Genomic DNA, 13016 nt, shown 5'->3' with positions numbered 1-13016 from the left:
TTAGGAAGGAAAATTCTTCCCCACAAAGTTTATATCTCAGAAGATGGAGGGATAGAGTATTTCATGGAGCCAGCTTTAGGTGGCCAATATGGAAGACAGGGAGAGGGTCAAGATGGAGAAAGACAGAAAGGAAGAGACAATGGGAATGACTGGGATAAGGAGCAAGTTAGAAAGAGAAAGGAAAACAAATAAACAAAAGGAGGGAATGCTGAGTAATAGAAAGAGTGGAATAAAGAAATAGGGTGTAGAAAGGAGGGTATGGCTGAGATAAGGCGAGTAAGAATGGCAAGGAGGGGGGTGTGAGGGAGAATGATATAATAAATGAAAAACCAAGTGAAAGAATGAAAATGACAAAGGTGATAGAGTAGTATGCAAGAAGAGGGAGAAGAAAAGGGCAGGGTTTGGGGAAAAACAGAAAATATGGCACCACAGACAGAGCTGAGAAGGTAAGTACACAAAGAAATATTTACAATTTAGAAAATTCCATTTTGATATCAAATGCTCATACCGTGAACTTCTGAAAGCGGATGCGTCCTTTACTGTATTTATGGAATGAGTACCCAGCAAATGTGATAAGTCCAATCACTGCGAGTATTATGAAGAATATTTCTGCTCCAACTCCAGCATGCACAGCAGCCTGATCAAAAGCAATAGAGATTGTTAGAATCCGAGGACACAATGCATGCTCGCATTTGCTATATAACCGGGACTCCTGAATTCATTCCTGATTGATCCATTAAACTGGAAATAACACATTCAAACTTATGCAAACAATGTCCCATTACACTTGCAATTCTTAGAAGGTTGCATGCTATGAAATAGACAGATGTTTGTTGATCCATCTATATATTGCTAATAATGCGTGATCACAGATGGACATAGACAGGACTCCATCTTGGCAGAAGATGCAGATCTCTGAAGGTAACCACTGATAAACCTGGAGCTCAGGGCATGATGTACTAAGCCCCTCTTGAAAGGTCTTTGTCCTCATGAAGACTATCTCAGGAAGAGTCCTTGTTGCAATAGCGAAAAACTGAGGGGCAGGCTGGGGCATGCGTAAACACACCATGGTGAAGACCCATGCTTCTTAACAGCTCACTTATTGAGTACTCTCTGTCTCTTTATCTCACATGCAAATCATGCTTCAGCTGAACATCTCCAGTTGAAAGAAGAAAGTGTGTTTAGTAATTGAGGATTTTACACAGTTTCAGCCAAGAGTTTTCCTTTGTGTGCCATGGATATGGTCTGAAGTGTCACATTACAAACTCTTGTATTGTGCTTATAGTTCAGGCAGCTATTGCTAATAGTTTTCATGACAATCCCTGTCGACTGGCATTGTACCACAGAGTCCCATCTCTCAATGCTTGGAAATTGAATAAATTGAGAGGAGCTGCCCATCAGATGGGCCAGCAATGTACCTGGTGTAGAAGACGCATGGGGTTTATAATTCATGTAAGTTTCCTCCATTTAGATAATGGAGTATCTTGTTCCAAGTTCACACCTCACATTGTTGGGTTGAGGGTGAGGGGTCTATGGGTCATTCTGTACTAATGAGAATTTCCCCACACAGTGTCTGTCTCCTTGCTAGACAAGGATTGGTCTGCGATGGTCACGCCCTGCTATCAGAATACCTAACAAAGAGCTCTCTTATCATGTTAACGGACACAATTGCAGAAGCAGGGGCCCGATTTCATATTGTATCTAGCTGTATGCTAATTCTACGTTATTTTCATTTTCTCTAGAGTTTTTAGGATGACTGCCCGGTCTAAGAACTGCAGAAGCAACTAGCTGTAGATGCTCGACAAAATAAAAACGTATTTACAAGTGACTTAACACTGGACTGCTCAACTTCTTCACAATGGACTTTAACAAGAGCACTTATACATGACTATCCATAATCGTTTGCAACTAAACAGAAGCAAGGGATATATCACAGAATGTGAATTCTACCGCGAGTGTTATTCAGAGGAAATAAAAGACTTACGACTGGCACAGGTGGAGCTCTCAAAGGCCCGGAAATGATGTGGATTATTCCATTTGAAGCAACTAAATCCCATTGAATGATGGCTCTTCCATCCACCAAGCGGGTCTCATTCTAGTAAATGAAAAGAAAAAAGTGTGTTTTTCTTGCAAATATTCTCATGCAAGTCTGATCTGTATTGTATATTTGGGGCTTGTGAGTACAACACCTTTAGCCTTTCACTTGTTTCTCTCACACCATTCTACCATACTGTTAGATTTGAGGGTCTCTAGTTGGCAGTGGCTTGCACCCTGTCCAAGTAGGAACACTTCCTTCTATTCAGGATAAGGGAGTTACACACTCTGGATAACCCTTGCTCACCCCCTTTGTTGCTTGGCATAAACAAACAGGCTCATCCCAAAGGTAATGTGTAAAGTATTTGCACTCAAACACACAGTAACACAGTGAAAACACCACAAATGGACACCACACCAGTTTATAAAAATAAAGTATCTTTATCGAAACCAAACAAGACCAAAACAACAAAAATCCAACATACATATATTAAAATATCACTTTGAAAAGGTTTCAAGCAATTTGGTCCATAGACATCTATGGATGCGTGATTTTACAAAATGTACCTTCAGATGCGTCAAAATTACAAGGCCAAACAGCCGCAGAGAAGGGACATGTTGAAAAACACAGCGATGCTTCGGGTCCTGAGGCCTCGGGAAGGCGATGCGTCAGTTCTGCTGCACGCAGAAAAAGTGTTGCATCGAGTCCGGACTGTAAGGGGAAGTTATACGTCGATTCCAAGATGATTCTGGTCTGCTGGTAAGGCATTGGAAAACTTGCCACAGAGGTGTGATGCGTGCAAATCTGGATGCGCGGCAAAACAGGCGTTGCATTGATTTCTTTTAGCCAGCGTTCCATGATGCATCAGCAGGGCCTGTGCTGGAGTTGGTGCGGTGATCTCGGACTTCTGGGCCTGATGCACTGGACTCTGCGTGCAGCAGATTTTTCAGGCGCTGCTTCGGCCACACTACGGCGGTGCGTAGAAATATTTCCCGCATGGCGGTGATACATTGGAAAAACAGCCGCTGGAATGGTGATGTATAGATTTTCAGGTTTCTTTAGTTCTTTTCAGCAGGAACAACCTCCAAGGGCCCAGAACTTGAGTTGGCACCACAATGCAGGTCAGAACTCACAGCAATTTAGTGCTGAAGTCTGTGTCCCAGAGACTTCAGAACAGGAGGCAAGCTCTACTTCAAGCCCTTGGAGATCTTTTTTCAGCACGATAACAAAGCAGGGGAAAAGTTTCAGTCCTTTCCTCTGCCCACAGACAGAAGCAGCAACTGCAGGCCAACCTAACAAAGCAACACACAGCAAAAGGGCAGTACTCCACCTGGCATCTCTTCAGCTCTTCTTCTTGGTACGGTCCTCTTAGTTCCAGAAATGATCTAAAGTTCTGGGGTTTTAGGTCCAAAACTTATACCCCATTTTCTCTTTCTGGTCTTTGTTTCCAGAGTCTCTGAGCTCAGTAAAATCCAGTTCTGTCCTCCGTGGACCAACTTCACTACAGGAGTGGGAGACAGCATGGTGCAGAGCAGACAGTCTATTCAGGTGCTCATGAAAACAACTCCCACCACTTTAAATGCAGAAAGGTCTATTCAGCCTGGCTGTGAGTCACCCACGAAAGGCAGGACACACCTCAACTGTCTAGAGTAAGTGTGGGCAGTAAACTCCGCTATGCCGGCGGATTTCACAGAGTTTTTGTCACTCCATTTGGAGAGCAGAGTTCTAGAAAAACTCCTTGAGCTCTTGCTTAGCGGAGTTTAGCGCCGCACCACCCCAGGCCCTGAACACACACCACCCAGACAAGCGACCTGCAAGTTATCAAAAGCAGCTTAAGAAGCAGGATTCAGATAATAAATGTGTCAGCATTCAGAACGAAGATTGAAACGCAGCCTCGTTCTGAATCCTGACACGTTTATTATTTGAATCCTACATCTCAAGCCTCTTTTTAGATACGCTTGAATGCCGATTGACTGGGTGTTTCACTTTCAGGCCTCGTTTTGCAGAAGCACTTACCGACTGTGCAAACAGCTTGCGTCCAAGAATGCAGCGCAGGAGTTTGTCAGCGCCGCGGTAGCAAAACAATGCCTACCCCCTTGTGAATGTTTCCAGAGACTGGTGGCAAGTGGCGAGTTGGCAACTACGAGCTGTGGAGCATTACAGCAGCCTCTATCAGCCTCAGGGTGGCTGTGTTTACTCTGCTCCCAGTCCAAACAGCATAGCACCATCATGGCAAAGCTCCCCCCCTTAGCATAATATGCCAGCAAATAAATACACACCACACAAGTTTAGACTTGGGAAAAACTGCTGCAGGTTTAATACATACAACGTTATGTAATCTGGTGGGTTAGTTTACGGGCAATCCAAGGGCAGGCAGCATTCTGGCCACCTGCCCGCCTGATGAGCCAAGCAGCACCGTGGCGAACCACCTTTGTACTGCACCTTCTGGTGATCCCCTTCCCGGATCACATGACCATTGGTCCCTTGTACTCACGCCCCTTTCAGAGCAAGCCCCCGGTTGCTCAGGCTCACAATCGCCCGAAGGACTAACGGGGCGTCGACACAGATTCCAGGAACCTCCCATGAGGCTCCTGGGGTTAGGCTCTGGCACCCCTATGTGCCGTGTGTCCAGCTCCCTGGCGTCCGTGGCGTGTCCGGCGCAGCAAGAGAGAGAAAACCCGGTGAGGGGGACTTATGTACCCCTCACCCTGCCTGGCGCACCGGACATGACGAGGCATGCCTGCGACCCTGGAGGGGAAGCCCAATGCTACTAGAGGGCTGTCCTCCTGAGTGGCCCCATGCTGTGGCCTCGGGCAGCCGCATTAGCAGCAACGCTTCCCGATAGCTCCCTCGAGTGTAGCGCTGCAGTGCAACAGCCTGCAGGACTATAGCCCACAGCATTGCTTCTTCTCCTTTACTACCATTTGCTGCATGCAATACAAATGGGATCTAGCGGCCTGCCCTGCCCCCTTCTTTCTCTACTGCAGGGCTGCTAGAAATTCTGGCTTCTTGGCCACCTTCTTCGCCACGGCTGGATGGGATTCTGCGCCTTCTACCAAATCTGCAGTGCATCTAGGCCCCTCTGAGCAGCGGCCTTTTTAGAATATGTGCTCAGTGAGCCACTGACTTCTCTACATATGGAGAAGGATAGAATCTGACCAGTGCCTGTTACAACTACAAGACGTGGGTCTAGGCCTGTCCAAACCGAACACCGTCGTTTAAAAGTGGGTGAGTTCAGTTGAGTTTCCTTTAAGCTTGCTCTTCACTTCCCCAAACTCAAGTTCAGAACTTGTTTACATGTAATGTGGCTGGCTCTATTTCTTTATATTCTGCAATGCTATGTTAAATATCCTTTTCCGACTGACATGGGTGTGTAGATGTGTGTTGCCTTTCTTTTGCTTTGGGACAGTGCTAGTGCTGCTGCCCTCGGAGATAAGCAAAGTAAGGGGTGATTAGGGGTAATACTGCAGCCGCTTGTAATATGACATACGAGGCCGAAGGTGGTGGTGCTAGCAGCATAATTAACTACTCCACAAGGAAAGACAAGGAAAGACGCTCTAGGCGCTATTGTGGAAATATGGATTTTTCTGGTCAGTTATGTCCCCTATCTTGGACCCCAACGGTTCTATGTGCATGTTACAAGTACATGTATGTTCCCTCCAGTTCCAGTTATGAAGACGCAAATACATGTGCGTCCACCGTCAACATGTCCTCTGTCAGATCCGCCATGAATAGGCCGGATATTCCATTCCTAAGTACGAAAGGCCACCGCCTTTATATGGTTCACTTATGCCATTTTACAGTCCAGGCAAGTAGGCCCTGATTCTGTCGTCAAACTCTTTTTGCCTTCTGCCTCTGAAAGCTCCAGTCTGAGCCTGCATCTGTGACCATGAACTTTGTCTCATTCTCTGCGCGGCTCACGAAGCCTGACATCAGCCTATTCTCTGCCAAGAACTGTATTTCACCTTCGAGTTATCTGCTTCCCCCTCAGCCGATGCATTCCTGCCTAGTAGTTTAAATAAACATTCTCCCGGCCACCGAGCAAAAAAGCCCGGCTTCTCTGCCCTTATGCAAGTAATTCATAGTCCTGTTACTATGGAAGATTCCTGCCCTCGCATTTAGTGTAGACACTTAGACGCTTGTACACGCACGCACAGTCAGTATAGAATAGATTCTGTTCGAGAGTCCTTCTTTATGGATAACATAGTTCTTTAAACATAGGATGTTAGATATGATTTGGGATTAGGTTGACTTGACCCTCCAGACTTTTCGTCTCCACATATGGAGCTAAATGTCAAGTCCCCTTCACCCCCTAGTTACACGTCAATCACACGTCATACTGCTGCGCGCGCATCTATGCCAAGTATTATCTTATAGATCCACCTATATATGACATCATAACCAATTACGTTCCTTTTTACTCCTTATTACACCCATTTGCGGTTACGCATGATATTCGTCATTTTCCTTATCAATTGTTACGCCTACTGTATTCGCCTCATTGTAATGTATGATCTATAAAAGTCATTTCATGTCAATAATGTATGTACTTCACTTCCTGAACCTCCGTGGTGATGGAACTTGGAGCAACCGATTATAATCGTTCTCTGGAATAAAGCCCGTTCCGAACCTCTAATACCACGGATTCTGCCTCTCATTTTACTGAGCTATTTAATTATGTTTCTGTATCAAATTCAGTCCCGGTAAAGGAAAATTATTTACCACATGAATGGCGCCCGAACAGGGACACTTTCTCATCTCACGCGCCGGCGGTGCATTGCAGGCCCGGTCTCCTGCCACAGCTGGACGGACAATAACGCGTACCAGCAGGATTTCCTGTATCTCCCTCCGGTCAAGCGGGGGCGACTGAGACTGCGATCAACACCCAGACGAGGCGGTGAGAAGTGCGAAGTATCCCGACCAGAGCCTAGCTGAGAGAGCAAGATCCGAGGTATACAGAGACCCACCAGTCCGAAGTCAAGCCCAGTGTCCGACGAGTCGAGTCGAGTCCAGTCCAGTTCAAGTTCAAGTTACCGAGGCCTTCCGTTTCCGAAGCTACCCGGTGAGTACCATTGCTGGGGAGGCATTTCTGACGTGCACATAGGTTGTGCCGGTCAAGACGGGTTTGGGTACACAAATCCGGTCTGCACTGTTTCAGCAGTGTATCTGTACTGTTTAGCAGTATATCAAGTATTCCGAAGTATCTAGTTATTGTCAAAGAATTAAGCTTGGTGATTAGTTATGCAGACGATCATCATTGTTGTTTCAGTTAAAGGTTTAATGTTTAATGTTAAATGTGTTTAAGTACGTTCTGTATATTGTGGTATGAATGACTGTTCATTATTGTGTTTATTGTATTAAGTCTGTTCAAAAATCAAGTATCAGGTCAGTTGGTCAAAATCAAGTATAAGATCAGTTCTCAATATGCCGTTCTTTTCGAAACTAAGACAGATCACTACAAGAAAAGGGGTACTCGAAGAAGCCGTTCCCATTCCTCCTAGGGACACTCCAGGGTACTTCATGTATCATAAACACGGCCTAGACGCCATATTATTTCTTGATTTATGGGTAGACTACACCAAGGAATTACCAGAAAGTCAGAGGTGGCCCACAGCGGGAACCTGGGATGCAGAGTGCATCATGAAAGTAGAAGAAGAGTTATGGAAAAGGAAAGTCAGACAGTCACAGAAAGATGCCATTGAATTATGGCGTAAAGAATCACATAGACGAACAGAAAAAGCACGTAGACAGGAAGAGAAGAGTAAAGAGAATTCCAATAAAGTTCGAGAAAATCTATTAATTGAGGAAGGTATCCGAGTGAAAACAGAACAAGTAGACAGACAAAGAAATGCCCTTATGAATGGTATGTATCCCCTTCTGGCCGAAGGATTACCTAAGGCTACCCCGGAAATACCAAAAAACTTGCCACCCCCATTGTTCCCAATAAAGGTACATCCTAAGGGGCATCCTAGAACCGCAGAAGACGTTTTTCTTTCCTCATATTTAGATGACGCAGCTCCCGAATATGCTAATTCCGCCCCGCATAGACCGCATACCAGGGAGGTCCAACGCCAAGATCCGGCACCCGTATCCCTACAGCAACAAATCGAGTCACAAGTTCTGGCAAGCACATCTGTTTCTGCATCCGCTCCTACAGCTACTTCTATAGCTGTGTCCACACCTGTAGTTGCTGTGTCACGTCCGACGAATCCTTTCACACCCGACACCCCAGATGGGGCCACGGGAGGTGCTACCAATATCTTTTCTACGCCACCCAGAATAAATAAACTTACTTTTCAAGAGTCAGCACATTCACGTACACCCAAACTCATAAGTGCCCGTACGTTGAAGGAACTTCTTATAGATTGCAGATATGACCCTGTGCCCGGTAAAGAGGACGAAATGACCCTGGCGTCATTGCGTATCAGACGAGCCGCAGTGTATTTAGGGAAGTTACCAGGAATGACTGCGCATCTAGATAATATATACCATTTTGTCCAAACAGGGCGAGATCCAGAATGTGTTAACAGAGCTATGGAATACCAGAAAGTAGAGATACAGGGGGAACTGTTACGTTTCCTCATAAACTGTGTGATCAGAAATCAAGACCGACCGGGGGTAGACCCGGAAGCAATGCAAATTCTTACAAGATGGAGCCAGAATATATCAGAAGGGAGGCATGATAAACAAAATTGTATAATAGCCATGTGCCGAAAGATCCGTAAAGAAATAGAACGCCTACACGAAGAGAGATTAGAGATAGACGAGTTCGAACAAAACGAGGAAGAAGGGTCAGGACCGCCCACAGGACAGTCAGAAACTATAGCCTATGTAGGTAAAAGAAGATCTTGTAATAGTAATAGATGTCTTATTGACCCGATACGCCCGATATGTCCAGACAATAACAGGGGTTTCCCAACATCCATAGTCCATATAAGGTCTAACGAGCATTCGTTCCAAACAGCTGACAAATTACTCCGAGAACGAAGGGGTTATCATTTCCTCGATTCTATGGATGAACAAGATTTAGCCAGGGCAGCTGTCCATTGGGTGGACAGTCCCGGAAAATATAGTGATGATACAGTAGTACGCACATTCTTGAATCTTACCCCAGATGAACAGAGGTTAGCTGGGACTTATATGATTCAACAACTCATTATACTATATCGGAGTCAGCGTTCGGACCCTGGTCCCTTACCTGACATATTGACTGAATTGCTTATGAATAAATGGAGAGGTGCAGGTACTAAATTAATTAAAGAAATTCTAGAATCAAGAAAACAGTATATTCTTTTTGTATGTTCAGAACATGTTTCATTGCCCGTCAAGGAAAGAACCACGTATCACATGGATAGACAGAATCCCTTACGAGAAGTGCACCCAATAAAGGGCGAGGACAATGAGTTTAAACGCGTATTTGTATATACGCCCATATCGAAAATAGAATTGTTACAAATGAAGAAAGTGGTACCCAGTCATGACAAAGACCCAGCGGGTTTTCACCGAGAAATTAAAGACATGTTACTCATGGGAGAGTATACCTATCCCGACATTATGACAATATTAAAGGTATTGATGCCTGCTGGCATTTATGAGAAACTCAAGGAAAAAGAGTGGGAGGTAGGAGACCAAAAGATAGAATGGTCAGTGTTAGAAGCGGAAGAAAAGGCCCGAACTGCAGGAGCAGGACTTGGGGATAAAACTAAGGCATTACCAGGTTTATTAGTACAGGTACTGCCACGTTTATTAACTACGAAAAAGGAAGATTGGGGTACAATTTCAGCCTGTAAACAGAAGCAAGATGAAGACACTAGTGATTACTATGCCCGATTTGAAAAATGTTTTGGTATAAATAGTGGCATAAAAGCAAGTAGCGAATCATACCCACATCTGTTTGTAACAAAATTAGTAGAAAATGCCCTGCCACCAGTAAAGAATAGAGTATTAAAATTCGAGAGTACCTGGCAAGGTAACACTCCATCGCAAATGTTACAAATGTTACAGTACCATCACAATAGAATTAGAGAGGAACAAGAACATGAACACAGACGCATGAAAGACACGAAAATGAAAATGTTAGTTTCCCAGACAGTTCCAGCTGAAGGACATAAAAAGGGTATGACACATTCCGATTCAGCAGGACCTGTAAAAGGGACATGCAATTATTGTAAAAAGCCAGGTCATTACGTACACGATTGTCCAGTTTTAAAACATAATATCGCCATAGGTAAAACACAAGAAAGATCACGGCCACTTAGACAAGATCAGAATGAACAAGGAGCTCTGCAGCATGCCCAGGCCATGCCAGCCGCACAACAGCCAATACAGTTTGTGCCAGCTGCACCACCGTTGCCTGTTGCTGCTTCACAGACAACAACACGACAAATGTATCAGACCGCACAGTATGAATATCCTGAGTATCAGCGTTACGCATGAACTAGCCTAGAGAGGGAAGTTGACTTACCCCTTATCGAGATACCTGTAGATCAAGAAGGACCTTATGTACACAGTGAATTATTAGGTCAAGATAGAAAATTTTTACTCGATACAGGGGCAAGTCGAACAACTATAAAACGTAGTGAAGTTCCAGGGGCACCCCTCTCAGGCTCACAAAATATTTCCCTTGGTTTTTCAGGAAAACCTATTGTTAATGAAGTGTCACAACCTCTGCCACTTACGATAGGACCTCTGACCCGAACTACAGATTTATTGCTTACTAAATCATGTCCAGAAAACCTGTTAGGAATAAAAACATTAAAAGCTCTAGGAGCTATAATATGTTGTTCTCCGGAAGGAGTAAGATTGTTTTTACGTGATTTTAAAGGTCACTATGTATCTAGAGACATGGATCCCCGACTGCAGACTTTACCTACACGTCTATGGGCACAAGGCCCTACTGATGTTGGTTGCATGAATATTACACCATATCGAGTTACATTAAAGGCAGGAGTGGTGCTACCACGAATGCGACAATACAAGTTACCACCAGATGCTGTAGTGGCTTTACTACAAATCATTGACGAGCTCATTACCCAGGGAGTAGTTGTAGAAACAGACTCCAATGTATGTAATTCACCAATAATTCCGATTCTCAAACGAACAGACCCGAAGGCACCGCCAGTCTATCGATTGGTTATTGATCTGCGCGAGTTAAACAAATGCATTGTGCCACAATTCCCTGTGGTCCCAGATATCTCGTCATTACTGACAGCTATTGATTCCGAAGCGACATTCTTTACTGTAATCGATCTCAAGAATGCCTTTTTCAGCGTCCCAATAGATCCGGAAAGCCAATATTTATTCGGATTTAGTTTAAATGGACGCAGCTTTAAATTCTCACGCGCACCTCAAGGATTTACAGAAAGCCCCAGCATCTATAGCCAAGCACTGAAACGAGAACTTGACAGTATCCACATGCCAGTTAACACTGCTCTGCTTCAATACGTCGATGATCTGCTGATCACCGCCCGAAGCGAACCCGAATGTGAAAAAGCATCACTGACAGTTTTACAATTTCTAGCCGAAAAGGGGCACAAGGTGTCCCCTTCTGAGCTGCAATTCTGTGTCCAGCGAGTTATTTATCTTGGACACTCGCTGTCCAAGGAGGGAAGGCAGCTTACACCAGACCGCATTCAGTTAATAGCTAACATGCCAATACCCAAGACACAAAAGGAGGTACGGGCTTTCATAGGCCTCACTTCATATTGTAGACAGTGGATCCCGCAATATGCATTTCTAGCAAAACCACTCATTCAGTTGACAACCCAGGAGGCAGCCACATCGACTGTTCTCCCTTGGACTCAGGAACATACACAAGCTTTTGAAAGCCTAAAGAAAGCTTTATGTCAAGCACCTGTTTTAGCAACGCCATGTTACAGAGAACAGTTTACACTCTTTGTTACAGAACGCGAAGGTACTGCTTTGTCAGTACTCACACAGGAACAAGCAGGAGCACACAAACCATGTGCTTATTTTTCTAGTACATTGGATCCCGTAGCTCAGGCTTTGCCTGCGTGCCTGAAATCAGTAGCAGCGACAGCTTTAGCAATCAGACAAAGCGATGCCATAGTGTTAGGACATCCATTGACAGTTCAAGTACCACACACAGTAGAAGTCCTTGTAAATAGAACGCAAACACAACACTTGACTATAGCGCGACTTACAGGGTATGAACTTACATTGTTTCAGCCACATATAGAAATCAGACGCTGTAACACATTGAATCCTGCCACACTTTTGCCAGTAACCGGAACAGACCCACTAGCTCATGACTGTATTGAAGTTATTACTATAACGACAAAACCCAGACAGGACTTGACAGATGTCCCATTGTCAGATCCAGACCTGACGTTGTATGTAGATGGTTCATGTATGAGAACAAGTACAGGAGAGTTAGTGGCTGCTTACGCAGTCACAACAGATACAGAAGTCATTGAAACAAATCGTATTAATACTTTGTCAGCTCAAGCCGCAGAGCTCATCGCTCTGACACAAGCCTGTATTCAAGCCACAAGTAAAAAAGTCAACATATACACTGATTCACGTTATGCATTCGGAGTTGTACATGACTTCGGCGTGCTGTGGCGAGAGAGAGGTTATTTAACTTCCCACGGTGCCCACATTCAGCACGGACCCCTCATTCATGCCTTATTAGATGCAATACATCTACCTACTGCAATATCAATTATGAAATGTAAGGCTCATACGAAGGTTACTGATATCATTTCCCAAGGCAATGATTTAGCCGACAGAACAGCTAAACAGACTGCTCAAACTCAAACCCCCGACATGACAAAGACAATAGTCCCGATGCCGACACATTGTATGACAGTTAAAGATCCTACTCTTGACGTAATTGACATACAGACACATGCTACATCAGACGAAATAAAGAAATGGATTGAATTAGGAGGGATCCAAACGGACCAAGGATGGATGATGAAGGAAAGGTCTGTATGGTTCCTTCCTGATTCAATGGTCC

The 13016-nt window shown here is 44.6% G+C and overlaps 1 protein-coding gene across 1 annotated transcript in view; it reads right to left on the bottom strand.

Annotated features, from left to right (window-relative positions):
- The window catches only part of LOC146855445 (stabilin-2-like), a 1201024-nt gene that overhangs the window by 21777 nt on the left and 1166231 nt on the right, over positions 1-13016 (bottom strand). Inside the window, 2 exon segments of the mRNA XM_085653243.1 lie at positions 509-637; positions 1985-2095. Of these exon segments, the coding sequence (XP_085509369.1) occupies positions 509-637; positions 1985-2095 (240 nt within the window).

This window comes from Triturus cristatus, chromosome 4_1 (genome assembly GCF_964204655.1).
Source record: "Triturus cristatus chromosome 4_1, aTriCri1.1, whole genome shotgun sequence".
NCBI lineage: Eukaryota > Metazoa > Chordata > Amphibia > Caudata > Salamandridae > Triturus > Triturus cristatus.
Note: the sequence above shows the minus strand (reverse complement) of the source record. Positions and strands in the feature narration are given on the sequence as shown.